The sequence below is a fragment of the Rana temporaria genome, chromosome 3 (genome assembly GCF_905171775.1).
Source record: "Rana temporaria chromosome 3, aRanTem1.1, whole genome shotgun sequence".
Taxonomy (NCBI): Eukaryota; Metazoa; Chordata; class Amphibia; order Anura; family Ranidae; genus Rana; species Rana temporaria.
Window position 1 is genome coordinate 412,433,228 of NC_053491.1, and position 15,774 is coordinate 412,449,001.

Genomic DNA, 15,774 nt, shown 5'->3' on the forward strand with positions numbered 1-15,774 from the left:
GGATATTAACTCTGATGTGTAAGGCCTTTTCTCACCTCTCCACTAACAGTCCACTCCCTTGCCTATTTAAATGTAAATGTTTATCCTGCTAGGCTTATGAAGATAAGATGTGTTTGCACAGAGGGGGGAAGCTCTATACATGGACCCTTGGCCTTTCACAAGCTGAAAAGGTCTGGGTAACAAGAAGCCATGAGGAAAGCAAATTATGGCCATTTTTTTTCTAAGGTTCTTATCAAGACACCTAAAGACATAAGGTGGCAATCATTTGTTGGGTATTTCATTGCTAATAGGTTCTTTCTACCTTCTGAATATATTGACACTGTAAATTACGTATTGCCAGGTTGTACCTAATAAACAGATCAACTCACTGTATCATAGATTGCCATCTGTCGTGCCAGGCTAATGACAATCAAGGACAATTCAGTTGTGCTAAATCAAATATGAATGCATTGTTGGCCCTCCAGAGAAACCACATTCCCCAGCTAGTATAAAACGGCATATTACTTTACAAATATGGGTAGCTTTTGGATACCCTAAGAATCTATAATGTTACATTTCTTCTACCACAATTTTCGTGTAATTTACTCATAGATGAAAGACTACCCAATGACTAAAGAAGCCATAGGTCTTTTTAACAACCATGGTGAACTGCAAGATGTTGTGATTTCTTCTCAAAAACTTCATTAAAACAGTAAAAGGGGTTGTAAAGGTTATTTTTTTATTTTCAAAATAGGTTCCTTTAAGCTAGTGCATTGTTGGTTCACTTACCTTTTCCTTTTTTTTTACTTTCTAAAGGTTTTTATTCTTTGTCTGAATTTCTCACTACCTGTTTCTCCTCAGTAAGCTTTCCCCCATCATCCATGGGGGTTAGTCAGGCCTCGTACACACGACCAAGTTTCTCGGCAAAAACCAGAAAGAAACTTGCTGTTTTTTTTTTTTTTTGCAGAGGAAACCAGTCGTGTGTACACTTTTCAACAAGGAAACTGTCGAGGATCTCGTCGAGCCAAAAAGAGAGCATGTCTTCTTTTTCCTCAACGGGAATGGAGAAATTTGGCTCGCCGAGATCCTCGACAGCCTAACAAGGAACTCGACGAGCAAAACGATGTGTTTCGCCCGTCGAGTTTCTCGGTCGTGTGTACGAGGCTTCAGCCAGAACACCTTACTGAGGAGGAACAGGAAGTGAGAAATTCAGACAAAGGAAACAAAGAAATAAAAACATTTAGAAAGGAAATCGAAGGAAAAGGTAAGTGAACCAACAAAGCACTAGCTTAAAGGAACCTATTTAGAAAATAAAAAACTAACCTTTACAACCCATTTAATCAGTTGGGAAGAAAACATTTTTTTACTTAATACTTCATGACTTCTCCACAGGAGGCCAGAAGCCCAAAATGATCATACAGCCGTACCTATCCATTAATATTTAAATGTTGGTGCTTTATAAAGCAATTGTCAGCAATTTAGATTAGGTGGAGGAATCATAGGGACAACAATATTCCAGTGGCAGAAAGTGAGAACATAGAGTTGTGGTTTAGTATAAAAAAGTTTTCTGACATAAATTGTGAATGTAATTATTTTTAAATAACAAACATTTCATACTTACCTGCTCTGTGCAAAAAACATTGATCCCCCTCTGAATCCTGTTTCTTCTCTTAAGCCCCATACACACTATCAGTTTTCCTGCTGGTTTTCTCTTCAGGTTTACCAAAACAATGTAGTACAAGGACCTGCCTGATTGCATTCAAATTGAAACGCTTAAGGTCTGACCTCATACTAGATGGTTTTGGTAAACCTGAAGAGAAAACCATCAGGAAAACTGATAGTGTGTATGGGGCTTTATGGAAAGCCATGCTGGTGTTCCTGGCTCCCCCCCCTGCCGAGTGCCTCCATAGCAAGCCATTTGCTATAGGGGCACTTGTGTGGGCTCGTTTCCGAGCAGCGCTGTGTGTCCATAGACACACACAGCATTGCTTGACCCCACCCGTCGCTCTTTTGTCACAGGCTGTGATTGACAGCAGCAGGAACCAAAGGCTCCCGCTGCTGCCTCCAAGTCTACTGAGAAGAAAAAGAGCAGTAAGAGCCGCTGCTCTCTGGCACAACCCTGGATCAAGAGAGGGCTTTGGTAGGTATTTAGAGGGGCTAGGGTGAATCCTGATCAGAGAAGTTTTTGTTTACCTTAATGCTTCTACCTAACCTATTACACATTTTTTTTTCCCCGTTAAATCCAGTGGGCTGAATGAAAAAAAATAAAACGAAGAGCACGGAAGGAACCACTATACTAACTATGCAATGTTAGTACAGAGATCACTGCTGCTGAGCTATTGTATTCTGACAGGGAGTCTGCCCCCCTTAGACTGCCTTCCGCCAGAACACACTGGCCAGCACTCTCAGCCATTGGCTGAGTGCGTTGATCAGATGCCAAACAGCAGACCTTTTTTGGTTATGCACCTTCGACAGAAGCCAGCTGAATGGCCGACTTCTGTCAGACCGGCTGCTGTACAAATGGGCTGATGCTGCCCGATGGCCCATGTATATGGTCCTTTACAACCACTTTAAGCTGGTCATACACCCGTAAAATTTAATTCCAAGGAATTTCTGAAAATAGTTTGTCAGAGAATTCGATCTTACCATCGCTAACTCAAATACTTTCATTTGAAAACCCTTAAAATATCATCCATAACTGCTTTTTTTTTTTTTTTTTTTTTTTTTTGAAAAGCCTGTGGCGTGCAAAACACAACCCAAAAACTTCACCCGGTGCAGGGAAAAAGTGCACACACATAAGGAGGTGCAACAAAAACCTGTGACGGGTGCATCGTCAATAGGCCCTCCGAAGAGGGCCTGACCCTGATCCCCCGGGGCGCAAGGCTCCTGACAGGGACTGAGGTTGTCAGTGATCCATGCAGCCGAAGCCACATGAACCCATCCAAGACCCATGTAGCCGAAGCCAGCACGGACCCAACAGTGAGGCTCCCCCGAAGGGAGACCCCATGAGAGCAGGCGAACTAAGCCAGAAGGCCATGTCCACCTACTCCCAAGACATTCAGGGCAGGCCCGAGGACCAGCACCCTACTTATCACACATAAAGTGCAGTGCACCAAACAAAAATAAGTGACAAACTAGACAAACACGGGGAAAAATAAAAAGAAAGTGGGGAAGAAGGAAGATGGGAGAGTGAGGTAAAGTGACCAATGTGCAATACATTGGCCGGCCCTCCGGCCAGGAATCAAAAATTCCTCTGGTCCTAGCCAAAAGGCCTGGCCCTAGAGGCAGGTGCTAAAAAAGTGTGTGTGGAGATAAGTGACCAAAAAGGTGCCACACGTTGAGTGTCCCTCACACACTCAGTGCAATGTATGGCACCCCTGGACTGCCACTCCAGGGGCACTATCTCCACAGGCTTTTCAATGGACCCTGGTCCACGGCCCGGACAGTCACGGCCCCCCTTCCCACCTCAACCAGAAAGGATCAGGAGCTACCGGAGGCTCAGGAGAGTGCCCACACACCTCTTTCGCTCCTTACCTAATTATACTCGAGAGGTACTCACTACTCACTAGACCTTCCCCCGAAGGGTCGGGCCAGCTTTCCCTCTCGAGAAACTGGTAAAGCGGGTTAGGAACCGCATCAAATCCAGGCCAGAAGGCCAGGGCCCCGGCCTTCCGCTAAGATCTCATGCCTCTCCGTCTACCAGGAGCACCCTTCCAGATGGCTCAGACTCGACTAGTGGCCTGCCCCAGTACTGTCGGGTAGCAATAGCATAGCCCCTGCTGAAACCATCCTTCCAGGTGCCTATCACATCTTTGGATTACTTCAGCCCTCTACTAAAGAAGTGCTTCAGTGCTCCTCCGAAAACTGATAAGAACAGATACTACACTTGATCTTAGCCAAAAGGCCGAGAAGCGATCATCCATAACTGCTACTTTAATAGAATCCCACATGTATTAAAGAGGTTTGTTGCCTAGAACATGCGTATTACAATATGTATGATTTTTCCTGAATGAAAACCATTCGCGGTGTTAGAATTTGGTTGCAAATAATTTTCCATTCCACTCCTTTGAATTTTCTCATCACTATAGATGAAAAAGAAAGTTGATTTGAAAGTAGAATTTTCAAATTTAAAACATTTTCTTTTTCAAAATGTTCTATTTTCTAACAGTTAGAGGGGTCTAACTGTTAGAAAATAGAACATTTTGAAAAAAAAAAAATTTAAATTTGAAAATTCTCTGGTGTATGGTCAGCTTTAAGCTATACTTTAATCCTATTCCATGTATAAATAATTACCTAAAATTCACAAAGCAGAACCTTTCGTTGGTTTGCCACTAGATGGACTTGTGTTTTTTTTCGAACAGACTAATTATGTAATTATATAACCTTTTATCTGATGCAATTATATACAATATCCATGTGTATGGAGTGCAAATTTATATTACCGTATCAGCACACACAAGAGACCAGATCAACATTTGGTAATGGAATTGTTCCTCTAATGTTCTTTTCATCTCTGTTATTTAAGTAGCAATTAAAAGAGTAATCCAATGTTCTCTATTACTAGGCTGCAATGGCTTGATTCCCCAACATTACGGATGTTCATTATCAAATTCTTCCATGTATGGCCAGCTCAGAGGTGGACTGACAACTCATGGGGCCCCTGGGCAATAGAAGATTATGGGGCCCCCGGGCTTACAGATGGCCACCACGCCAGGAGGCAGTGCATAAGCAGGACAGCTAAAATCTCAGGATTTTCACATCAAAAGCATGTTGGTTTTGGACATATCAGGGACAGATGTAAAGAAAACACAGATTTTTACATACTGTCCCTGGTTTTATTAAGCCTGGCAACTCTGATGGGGGCCCCCCTAGTGGCATGGGCCCTCGGCAGTGCCCGAGAGTCCAATGGTCAGTCCGCCCCTGGGCCAGCTGTACATAAAAGGCACATTTTGCCATTCTACACTCAACCAGTAAATGGGGTTTTCCATTATTCTATAGATCTGATGTGATATCAGGGTTAGGGATCATACACATAGATGACCATCTGTGATCCCACTGTATAGACCTCAATAGTAATGCCATGCTTTTGCTAAGAAATATTAACACAGTTCGTATTTCGCATCATTAGTGGGCTGCAGCAAGAGCTGATTTTTGTGCTTCCATCGAATTTGAGTAATCGGACATGTTGGAATTTTTTTGAAAAACTAACGATTTTCTAATCAATGATGGGAGAATTCTGCGAGACACGTACTCGAAAAAGAAATGTGCATGCGCAAGAAAAGAAAATTTCCCGAAAAAAAAAGAAGATTCCCAGCCACGAAAACTATTTTCTGTAGCAACATGAGGTGAAATTGGAGGCTTGGTTGGTTGAATTTCCAAATCAATGGTGGCACCATCGGATTACAAAACGCCCAAATTTTCGGAATTTCAAAATAAAAAACTTTTCGAAATTCGACCATGTATGGCAGCCTAAGATTAAACCTGAACACCAATGAGATCTCAGCTGTCATCGGTTTAGCAAAATCACTGAAAAGTAAGGCTCAATGCACACAGAAAGCTGATTAAACTGCAGTTTATTGGCGTTTTGCTTTTTTTTTTAAAGCACATAAACTGCACTCTATGTTAGCCTACGTGCCCATGCACACATGGATGTTTTTTAGTGTTAATGGAGCAGTGTAGTTTATTGGCTTTTTTCTGAACGCCAGAAATTTGCGTTCAAAGTGCTGTTTTCACAAAACGCAGAAAAACGCTCAAAAACGCAGCTCACCAGCGTTTTTTTGCGTTTTTTTTATCCATGAAAAAAAAAAAAGCTACACTGAAAAACGGCTAATAAAAGCTATTGCAAAAACGCCTAAAAAACTTTGAAAAGCTCCCTGCAAAGCTACTGACATTTTGTATAGCTTTTTTTAGCTTGCAGTGTGCATGGAGCCTAAGGCCTCGTACACACGGCCGAGTGTCTCGCAAAAACCAGAAAGAAGCTTGCTGGTTTTTTTTTTTTTTGCCGCGGAAACCGGTTGTGTGTACACTTTTCATCGAGGAAACCGCAGAGGATCTCGTGGGCCAAAAAGAGAACATGTTCTCTATTTCCTGACGGCAATGGGAAAATTTGGCTCGCCGAGATTCTCGGCGGCTTCACAAGGAACTCGACGAGCAAAACGATGTGTTTCGCCCGTCGAGTTGTGTACGAGGCTTGAGTCTTTAGGGCTATAATATGAGATACTCTGCATTGCAATTTGCACTATGCTTCATTAAAAAGCTACAACGTCATGCTAAAAAACTCAAAAAACGAACGACACAATGCAATTCAATACAAAGTCTCTGATGCATGAGTATCTAAATGATAGAGGTATATGTTCTTTTACAATGCAGACGTCGCTTTAATTTTTAGTACATGTTGCTGTTGCCAAGTAATCGGCAGTAAAAAATCGGCAAATGTGATACCCTCTGTTTAATTTTTCAAACAGTGGCGAGAAGCAGCATGAGTACTGAGATTTTAGCACTGATCTGCTCCTGAATACTAGGGGTAGAATGACAATTAGGATAGCCATCAAGCTGCCAAATTATAGCAAGTCATTTTCCAAACTTGTGTTACAATTTGGGGTCATTTATGTTTTCCAGGGGGCAGGGGGTAATGAGTGCCTCTGGCGTTGGAAGCGGACATTATAACACAGGGACAATTTGTGGGAAGATCTTTTTGCGTCATCAGGAGAAAGACAAAACAGAAGCTGGTTATGATTTATGTGACGTTAGCTGTATGTGACATTCAGTATAAAAAGAAGTCTGTATTGTGAAAGTGGTTGATTGACCCCAAGACTGACAATAGGTGAATTTCCAGCATGTCTATGCCAAGTCCTTTTATTAAAGTGCTAGCCATGCAAAGTGACTACATTTGCAATGCTGTAAGGAATTATTAATATATTAGAATACTTTTGCCTTATTATTTTTTTCTTTTTTTTTATCATTATCAATTATTACTTTGATAACATTGTGTTTTTAAATACAGTAAAACCTTGGTTTGCGAGCATAATTTGCTTGTAATCCAAAGCACTTGTATATCAAAGCATTTTTTTACAGGGTATAAAAGAGAAGTGAGGCACCTCTAAGGCTGGATTCACACCTATGCATTTTTATTGCTTTTTGCATTTTGCAGATTTGCACTACAGAACGTGTTCCATAGTAAACCATGTGAAATGGACTGTAGTGAAAATCTGCAAAATGCAAAAAGCACTAAAACTGCATAGGTGTGAATCCAGCCTTAGTGTAGCAATGTGTTGCTAAATGTTGTACCTTAATTAAATGTAACCATATTACTACACTTAGAGGCTCCTCTCTTCTTTTTTATACTCAGTTGTGACATGACGCTACTCTTATATCAAGACATCGCTTGTATATCAAGGCAAAATTATTAAAACATTTTGCTTGTCTTGCAAAACACTCTCAAACCAAGTTACTCTCAAACCAAAGTTTTACTGTACATATCAGGTAAATAACTGAGCAGTTGCTGCAATAGATTTTTGTATGATGAATATGACTATATTGAGTCTTCTGCTTGAAAAAATTGACACTGCAGTTTTCGATTATTGCTTGGAACAGAATTATCCAGCGGCATCTTCTGTCTTTCAGACCTGATGGTTCATAACAGTTTTCATTTATCCTATTGAGAATGCAACAAAAGGAGTGAGTCTCCAAGTTAAAGCAGTTGGGAGGAAAATATAGTTCCTTTGTTTTCTTGACCCCAAATCTAACCCATTGGGGAAATTGTAAAATTGGAGTCTCATGAAATACTATGATGAGTCAGCTCACCAGAATCTCCTGAAAATTGAATGTAATAGGTTGGACGGATGCTTTCATATTAATTAATTTTGCAAATATCATTTCTATGTAACGCAATGGGGTTGATTTACTAAAACTGGAGAGAGCATAATCTGATACAGCTCTGCATAGAAACCAATCAGATCCCAGTTTAAGCTTAATTGAACACGCTGAAGTTAGAAGCTGATTGGGTACCATGTAGATCTGCACCAGATTTTGCACTCTCCGGTTTTAGTAAATAAAACCCAATGCCTTCTTAGGCTGGATTCACACCTATGCAGTTTTAGTGCTTTTTGCATTTTGCAGATTTGCACCATTGTCCATTTCACATGTTCTGTAGTGCAAATCTGCAAAAAGCACTAAAACTGCATAGGTGTGAATCCAGCCAAGGCTGGTCATACATTTATACAATTTTCTTGTACAATTGTCATTTAAATTTACCATAACCATATAATATGAGGTCAAACCTAAACACCTAATGTGTATGCAATCAAGCAGCCCCTTGCACTACAAGGTAAATCTAAAGGAAATTGAATAATGTATAAATAATGTATGGCCAACCTAAAAGATGTATACAATGAATAGAATCAGAATAAACCTGTAGACCGTTGAATGACAGCCCACAATGATTCAGTTCAGCATACAGATCTATACCGGACTAGTGTACCTGGTGTCACGGTATAGCACACAATCACCTAAAGCAGAATCATAGTAGAGGCATGGGTTATACCATTATATTTTCTACATGAAATACACAAAAAGCATATCAGTGCTCCCAGATGCAGCAGTAGGTACAGTAATATAAGCTTGGCAGATGATACTTACTACGTGGATGTGGGGCCTGAGTGGCATTTGGTGAGGCTATGCAGACGTCTTCCCTCGGGAACTGCTCACAGCGAAGCATTTCTGGCCAAGAAAAGCCAAATACTGCATGACTGGCTCACAAGCATCTCTCACCTCTTCGCAGAGCCATCGGCATGGGTAGAGGGGCTGTTCCAGGCACACTGGGGCAAAGAGTGAACACAAGAAACACCTGGGTACCTGGGTGGCAGTTTTTGCTCAGCAAGGGAACCCAACTGCTGGCTTGGTACTTCGCTTCCACCATAGTTTCACTGGTCCAAAAGATTGGGCAGCACCATCTTGTTGTAGCCCACGCCATGGCACAGTGCAAGATCTTGAGGAATGTCCTCGCATTGGGGTGTCCTTGAATAAAACCTTCCACTTGATAATTCCGAACCATCTCCGGCTGAAAGCCTACATAGTCATATTCATTGGGCTGAACCTCCTTAGAGAACAACCCAGTGAGATCCAAAGAAGCAACAGAGGCCAAGGCCACCTCTCAGTGACATTGTTTCCAATAATAAAAATACTCCCTACTTAACTGTCAAAAAGTAAAAAAAAGGTTGTAGTGGAAAGTTTTTGTTTTAAATAAAAAAAAAAGCACAAACAACACACTACTTAAGTAATCAGAATAGTGCTGACAGTGCAGTAGCGTAGTATAAAGGTCTGGTGGATGGCTTGGAGCTGCCTGCTGTAATTGCAGAATTTTGAGATTGGAGGTGAGGAGAGCAGAAAGTGTTAGCCAGGGAAAGAATCAGAGAGATCCAATGAAAAGTGTGCAGTCCCTCCTCCTCTCCACCCTCTCTCTTCCTTGTGTCACACTTTTTTTTTCCTCTCACATTTGTGCTGCCTTGCTGCTCTTGTCTCTTTCTTATTCTGACCTCTAGCAGTTTCTCTCACACCACCCATCCTCCCTAATGTTACCCCTTTCCTCTTCACTCACTCTCCTGTCCTCCACACCTCCTCCTCATCACTTTTCCTCCAGGCATAATTAATTTGCAAGTGTCACTCACAGTCCCTGAAAAGTGCAGACACAATAATTAACCCCACGTGCTGAACGGCATACCTGCAGCTGTCGCAGGTTACCAGTCACAGCTGGCTGAGAAATATTTGCGCACTAGGGAGATCTGTATCGCTTTAAAGTGAACATAACCTCCAAGGTTCTGTCAATTTGTAGACCACATAAAAATTGTTTTAGATAGCAGAACGCATAAAAATGTTTATTGACGCAATGCAAAGGTCAGTGTTGTTCATCAAACTATCCGAAAATTTTACAAATGAGCTTTCACTGGTCTTCTTACTCTAGAGCTGAAAAGTGGCCAGATGTTGGCAGATTTAACTGCATAGTAAAGTCTTTTGCCTAGTACACACGTACGGTAAAAAGTCAGCCGGGAATCCGAGGGGAAACCGAGAACCTGCTCGGTAAGTTTTTCCCCTCAGGCCCCGTACACACGGCCGAGTTTCTCGGCAGAATTCAGCCAGAAACTCGATCGGAGTCGTATTCTGCTGAGAAACCCAGTCGTGTGTACACTTTTGGCCAAGGAAACCGACGAGGAACTCGTCGAGCCAAATAGAGAACATGTTCTCTATTTCCTCGTTAGTCAATGAGGAAACTTGGCTCGCCGAGATCCTCGGCGGCTTCACAAGGAAACTCGACGAGCAAAACGATGTTTTTGCCGTCGAGTTTCTCGGACGTGTGTATGGGGCCTTACACACAAGAGGTTTTCCTGACAGGAAAACTGTGATGTGCTTTGGTCGGGAATCCCGGCCGTGTGTATGCTCCATTGCAGTTTTTTCACATAGGAAATCTGCCGTGAAAAAGAACTGCGGGATTCTCACTTCTCATGAAACTCCAGTGTAAGGCCTCGTACACACAACCGAGGAACTCGTCGTAAATTGAAACATCGTTTTCCTCGATGAGTTCCTTGTTAGGCTTGTCGAGAATCTTGACAAGCTTTCTTTGCGTACACACTGTCAAGACCAAATCTCGTCGTTTCTCAACGCGGTGGCGTTCAACACGTACGACGGCAGGGGAAGTTCGATTCAACTGACGCCACCCTTGGGGCTGCTTTTGCTAATCTCATGTTACTGCGTGTTAAGTAAAAGTTTGGTAAGAGACGATTTGCACTTTTCAGTCTGTTACAGCGTGACAAATGTGCTATCTCCATTACAAACGCTACTTTTACCGAAGGTGCGCTCCCATCTCATACTTTATTCTGAGCATGCACGGGTTTCTAAGCATACACACGAACGTGTTTCTCGTTGAGAACCAGCCCGACGAGGAACACGACGAGGAAATTGAGGACTCCTGTCGAAGAAAAAGAGAACTTGTTCTCTTTTTTTCTCGTCGAGTTACTCGACAGTTTTCTCAACAGTTTTCTCGAAAAAAGCTCTGCCACAAGGTTCTTGATGGATTCTGTCGAGGAAAACGGTCGTGTGTACGAGGGCCTAAGGGACATTCTTTTCTACTGACCACAACACTAGGGGGGGTCTATTCTCCACAGGCAACAATGAAACACAGAACTTCACTGGCCACCAGTGTAATGGGGACATTCTCACTGCCTGCCAATCTAGGGAGGCCCATTCTCCACAGACCACCACTATAATGTAGCGCTTCACCGATCACCAGTGTAAGGGGGGCATTTTACACTGACCACCAATCTAGGAAGTCCATTCTCCACAGACCACCACTGTAATGTAGCTCTTCACTGATCTCCATTGTAAGGGGGCATTTTCCACTAACCACCAACTCTAGGAAGTCCATTCTCCACAGACCACCAATGTAATGTAGCTCTTCACTGATCACCAGTGTAAGGCTAAGTTCACGCTGGCATTAAAAGCGGCATTAAAAATGCCTATGCAAATGATACAATGGACAGCACATATTGCTGTTCACATTATGAAAACATGAATCGCTGGGGTCGCATTGTTTCAAAATTAAAGGCCTTCATGTCGAGTCAGGAGGCGTTTGAAGCCTTTCAACGTCTCCATTTAAGTCTATGGCCCCATACACATGTCCGAGGAACTCGAAGGGCAAAACCTCATCGTTTTGCTCGTCGAGTTCTGTGTGAAGCCGCCGAGGATCTTGGCGAGCCAACTTTCCTCATTGAACGACAAGGAAATAGAGAACATCGTCGGCTTCGTCGGCGAAAGTGTACACACGGCCGGGTTTCTCGGCAGAATTCAGCTCCGATCGAGTTTCTGGCTGAATTCTGCCGAGAAACTCGGTCGTGTGTACGGGGCCTGAGGTAACACTTCTCAAATGTCTTGGCAGGCGTTTGCAGTGTTGAGTGTGTTTATTTCCTCAAATATTAATTTGTGGAGCAGTTTTCACATGGCCTTAATGCTCATCCAAATGCTTCAACTGCCACATAGGCGATTGGGGAGCGTTTTTAAGGCTTGTAAATGCAAATTTAACAGCCATACTAAAACTGATTGACGCAAAGTCTAATGTCCATACTAACCCTATAGGAGCGTTTGTTAAGCGTTAGAAATTTAGTCAAGCGTGAACAAGCTCCAAGGGGACACTTTTTCACTGACCACCAACGTGAGGGAACATATAACATACAACTTTTCACTGACCACCAATACTAGGGGGGGTATTATCTCAGGCCACTGTGGGAGAGCAGTACAATTTTTATGGTGTCCATTTCTTGTTTCACTACTCTAACTATACCTTATTCTTTATTCTTCATTTTTTTTTTCCCTATTTTGACAACATGCAGTTTACGTGAATGTCCTATGAGCTGTAGATATATTAAAATAATAGTATGCTTCCTTAACCTGAAAGTTATTTTATGGTTCCCTCAGTGTGAAAAGGTTAAATGAGGCTGGTATAGTATGCCTGACTCTTGGCCTTCTGCCATCCCTCACTTTTAGATATGAGCATATTCACGATATGCGAGTGACCTGAAGTGAATTTGATGGTATTTTCTAGGAGAACTGCAATTCTTCTGAATTTGCAAGTGCTTGTAAGAATCACATGATTCATGAATCCTGACTGCTGGATTAAATTCTTGGCAGATACAGTGATCGCCACACATGTTTTAAGGATAATTACCAAATCTTGAATTGCCTAGAAGATTTGCACAAAAATGGAAACAAATAAATACTCTCATCTTAACCTACGTGTTACCCCCAATCCATACTGTGGGAAAGGCTGTCCTGCGTAGTGTCCTCAGAGACAACTATTATGATGAGGTAGCTTGTCTCAGTATATTAAAAGCATGCATTTAACGGGTAGATGCTTGATATACTGCACTGAACACTATATTGATCTCACCAATGATCCTCCTATGTATACATAGATAGTGTGTGATATATAATAAAGGAACCTAATCACTACACTGGTCAGCCAGCTTCCTGTATGTTGATTATGGATGAGCCGAATACCCCCCGATTCGGTTAGCAGCAGAACATGCGAACAGGCAAAAAAAATTGTTCAACAAGCGATTAAAGTCTATTTGTTCGAACACGCGATTTACACCGTTAAAGTCTATGGGACACGAACATGAAAAATAAAAAGTGCTAATTTCTAAAGGTTAATATGCAAGTTATTGTCATAAAAAGTGTTTGGGGACTGGTCCTGCCCCAGGAGACATGCATCAATGTTTAAAACGTATTTTTTTTCTGGAGCAGATTTTTAATAATAAAACAATAATAAAACAATCAACAATAAAAGTTAAAAATTCCTTTAAATTTCCTACCTGGGGGGTGTCTATAGTATGCCTGTAAAGTAGCGCATGTTTCCCGTGTTTATAAACAGTCTCTGCACAAAATGAAATTTCTCGCGGCTATAATGAATTTTCGGGTCCCGGAAAAAATAAAAAAGTAATTGAAAGTCATTGAAAAAAAAAAATGCGTGGGGGGTCCCCCCCAAATTACCATTACCAGGCCCTTCGGGTCTGGTATGGATTTTAAGAGAACTCTGCACCAAAATAAAAAAAATGGCGTGGGGTTCCCCCAAAAATCCATGCCAGACCACTATCCGAGCACGCAACCTGGCAGGCCGCAGAAATGAGGGGGGGCAAGAGAGCAGCCCCCCTCCTGAACCGTACCAGACCACATGCCCAACATGGGGAGGATGATCCCATGTTGATGGGACAAGGGCCTGATCCCCACAACCCTTGCCGAACAGCCAATGTCGAGTCTAACTCATGTTTGACCGAACATAAAGCGCATCCCTAATGTTGATTTATGTAGGTATTTATATAGTACTGATAATATAGTACTGGTAATTTATACAGTGCTGTACATATTGTACATTCAGATCAGTCCCTGCCCCACACAGAGCTTACAATCTATAGTTCACATTACTATACTGTAACCACTAGCATATCTTTGAAGCGTGGGATGGAAGTGATAACTGGAAAACCATGCAAGCACAGGGAGTGATGTGGTCTGGTCTTGAATCAATGACCCTAGACCAGGCATAAGTGCTAACTACTAAACCACAGTGATGACCAGAAAGGGTCTCATTATACACAGCCTGCAACTGCTAAAGAGCCATATACAGTAGCGCTGGTGCTCATAATTCAGGGGTGGCAAACCAACGTCATCAGCCCTCCCCTCGATGGGAGTCAAGTCAAGGCCACCCCCCCCCCCCCGGGAGATGGACATGAATGCGGGGAACACTCCCCCCGCTGGGGGATGACTCCAGTCTCCTCCCCCCCCCCCCCTGTCCAAGCCAGGGAGTGCTGGATGGCTGAGCCAGATGCTGGGTGGGGGGCCATCCCTGGAGTCTGACTGTGGCAGCATGGTGGGCCGGTCGGTCTTCCCCTGCTTCTCCACCGGCCGCGCGTCTCCCCCCTCCTCCCCCTTGGCCAATAAGATCTCTTCTCCTTTCGGTCAATAAGGAAAGGGGTCTCACAAACCGCTTCCTAAATGGCCTGGAGGAGAATCAGTGTGAGAACAGCGAATATTAATTTGCTATTCTCACACAACCGGAGGTATAATTGGTAATTAGCAAACATGGCTCCTCACAGGAGATAAGTCCAGCCTTGGTAAACAAGAATACGCACATGAAGGATGTTCAGCACCTGCCAAACATGGCTCCTCACAGCAGGTATGATCAACTAGCGAACATGGCTCCTCACTGGACATATGTTCACACTTAGCAAACATTGCTCCTAACAGGAGGTATGATCATTATGGATTAGTAAATATGGCTCCTCACAGGAGGAATGTTCACACCTTAGCAAACATGGCTGCTCGCAAGAAGTACCGGTATGTTTAACGCCAGCAAACATGGCTCCTCACTGAAGGTATGTTCAGCACCTGCAAACATGGCTTCTCACAAAAGGGATGATAGAGTAGAAAACATGGTTCCTCACAGGACATATGTTCATACTTAGGAGGTATGATCATCATACCTCCTAACTTTTCAAAATTAAATTGCGGGACATTCTTTCAAATGTTTTTTTTACCCTGAAAGCAAAGTTGCTGAGGGAGGGGGGGTCGGTGCTAACACGGGAGGGCGATTTTTGTTGTTGCTGACAACAAAGTTGATGAGCGGGGGGTGGTATCGCGGTACAATCGGACAACATTACAGTTGACAGGGGGGGGTGCCTCCGACCGCCCGACATTAGAGGATAAGCAGGGGGGGGGGCACAGGGTGATATCTTCTTACCTTCTTGTCTCCTCTTCCTGTGCAGGAAAAGTTCCTCTATCGCTGGACTGCGGGAACAAAGTGTCTATGCGGGAAAGTCCAGCAGAATCTGTGCATGTTGGGAGGTATGGATCATGGATTTGCAAATATGGCTCTTCACAGGATGTACGTTCAACGATTAAATGCGTGCAAGTGTACTTCTGCGCTCCCAAGTGTAAATAAAATGAAACAATTACTGTGATAATCAAGGTGAATGTGAAAATTGGTACAGGCTCTTGAAGTGTATCACAAAATTAAGTAATTATATAATTCTGCCAGTAAAATAAAATAAATCATATGTACAAATTAAAAACATATACAGTGCCTCTTTGAGCAACTTACAATGCGACTTAAAGTTGCCTCCAGGACAGGCGACTTTGGCTGTGGCCAGTCACAAAATAATCAGCTCTGTGGGAGGGAGGGGTTTTCCTGAGTAAACTATTTTGTTTTTCCTGTCGCTTCAATATAGATGGAGATCCGACTTGGAGGCAACTTCC

The 15,774-nt window shown here is 42.8% G+C and overlaps 1 protein-coding gene and 1 pseudogene across 1 annotated transcript in view; both read right to left on the reverse strand.

Annotated features, from left to right (window-relative positions):
* The window catches only part of SFRP1 (secreted frizzled related protein 1), a 57,620-nt gene that overhangs the window by 33,061 nt on the left and 8,785 nt on the right, over positions 1–15,774 (reverse strand). Inside the window, 6 exon segments of the mRNA XM_040341696.1 lie at positions 8,617–8,715; positions 8,718–8,820; positions 8,822–8,902; positions 8,904–9,013; positions 9,016–9,093; positions 9,096–9,127. Of these exon segments, the coding sequence (XP_040197630.1) occupies positions 8,617–8,715; positions 8,718–8,820; positions 8,822–8,902; positions 8,904–9,013; positions 9,016–9,093; positions 9,096–9,127 (503 nt within the window).
* On the reverse strand, positions 3,792–3,895 carry LOC120933917 (annotated as a pseudogene).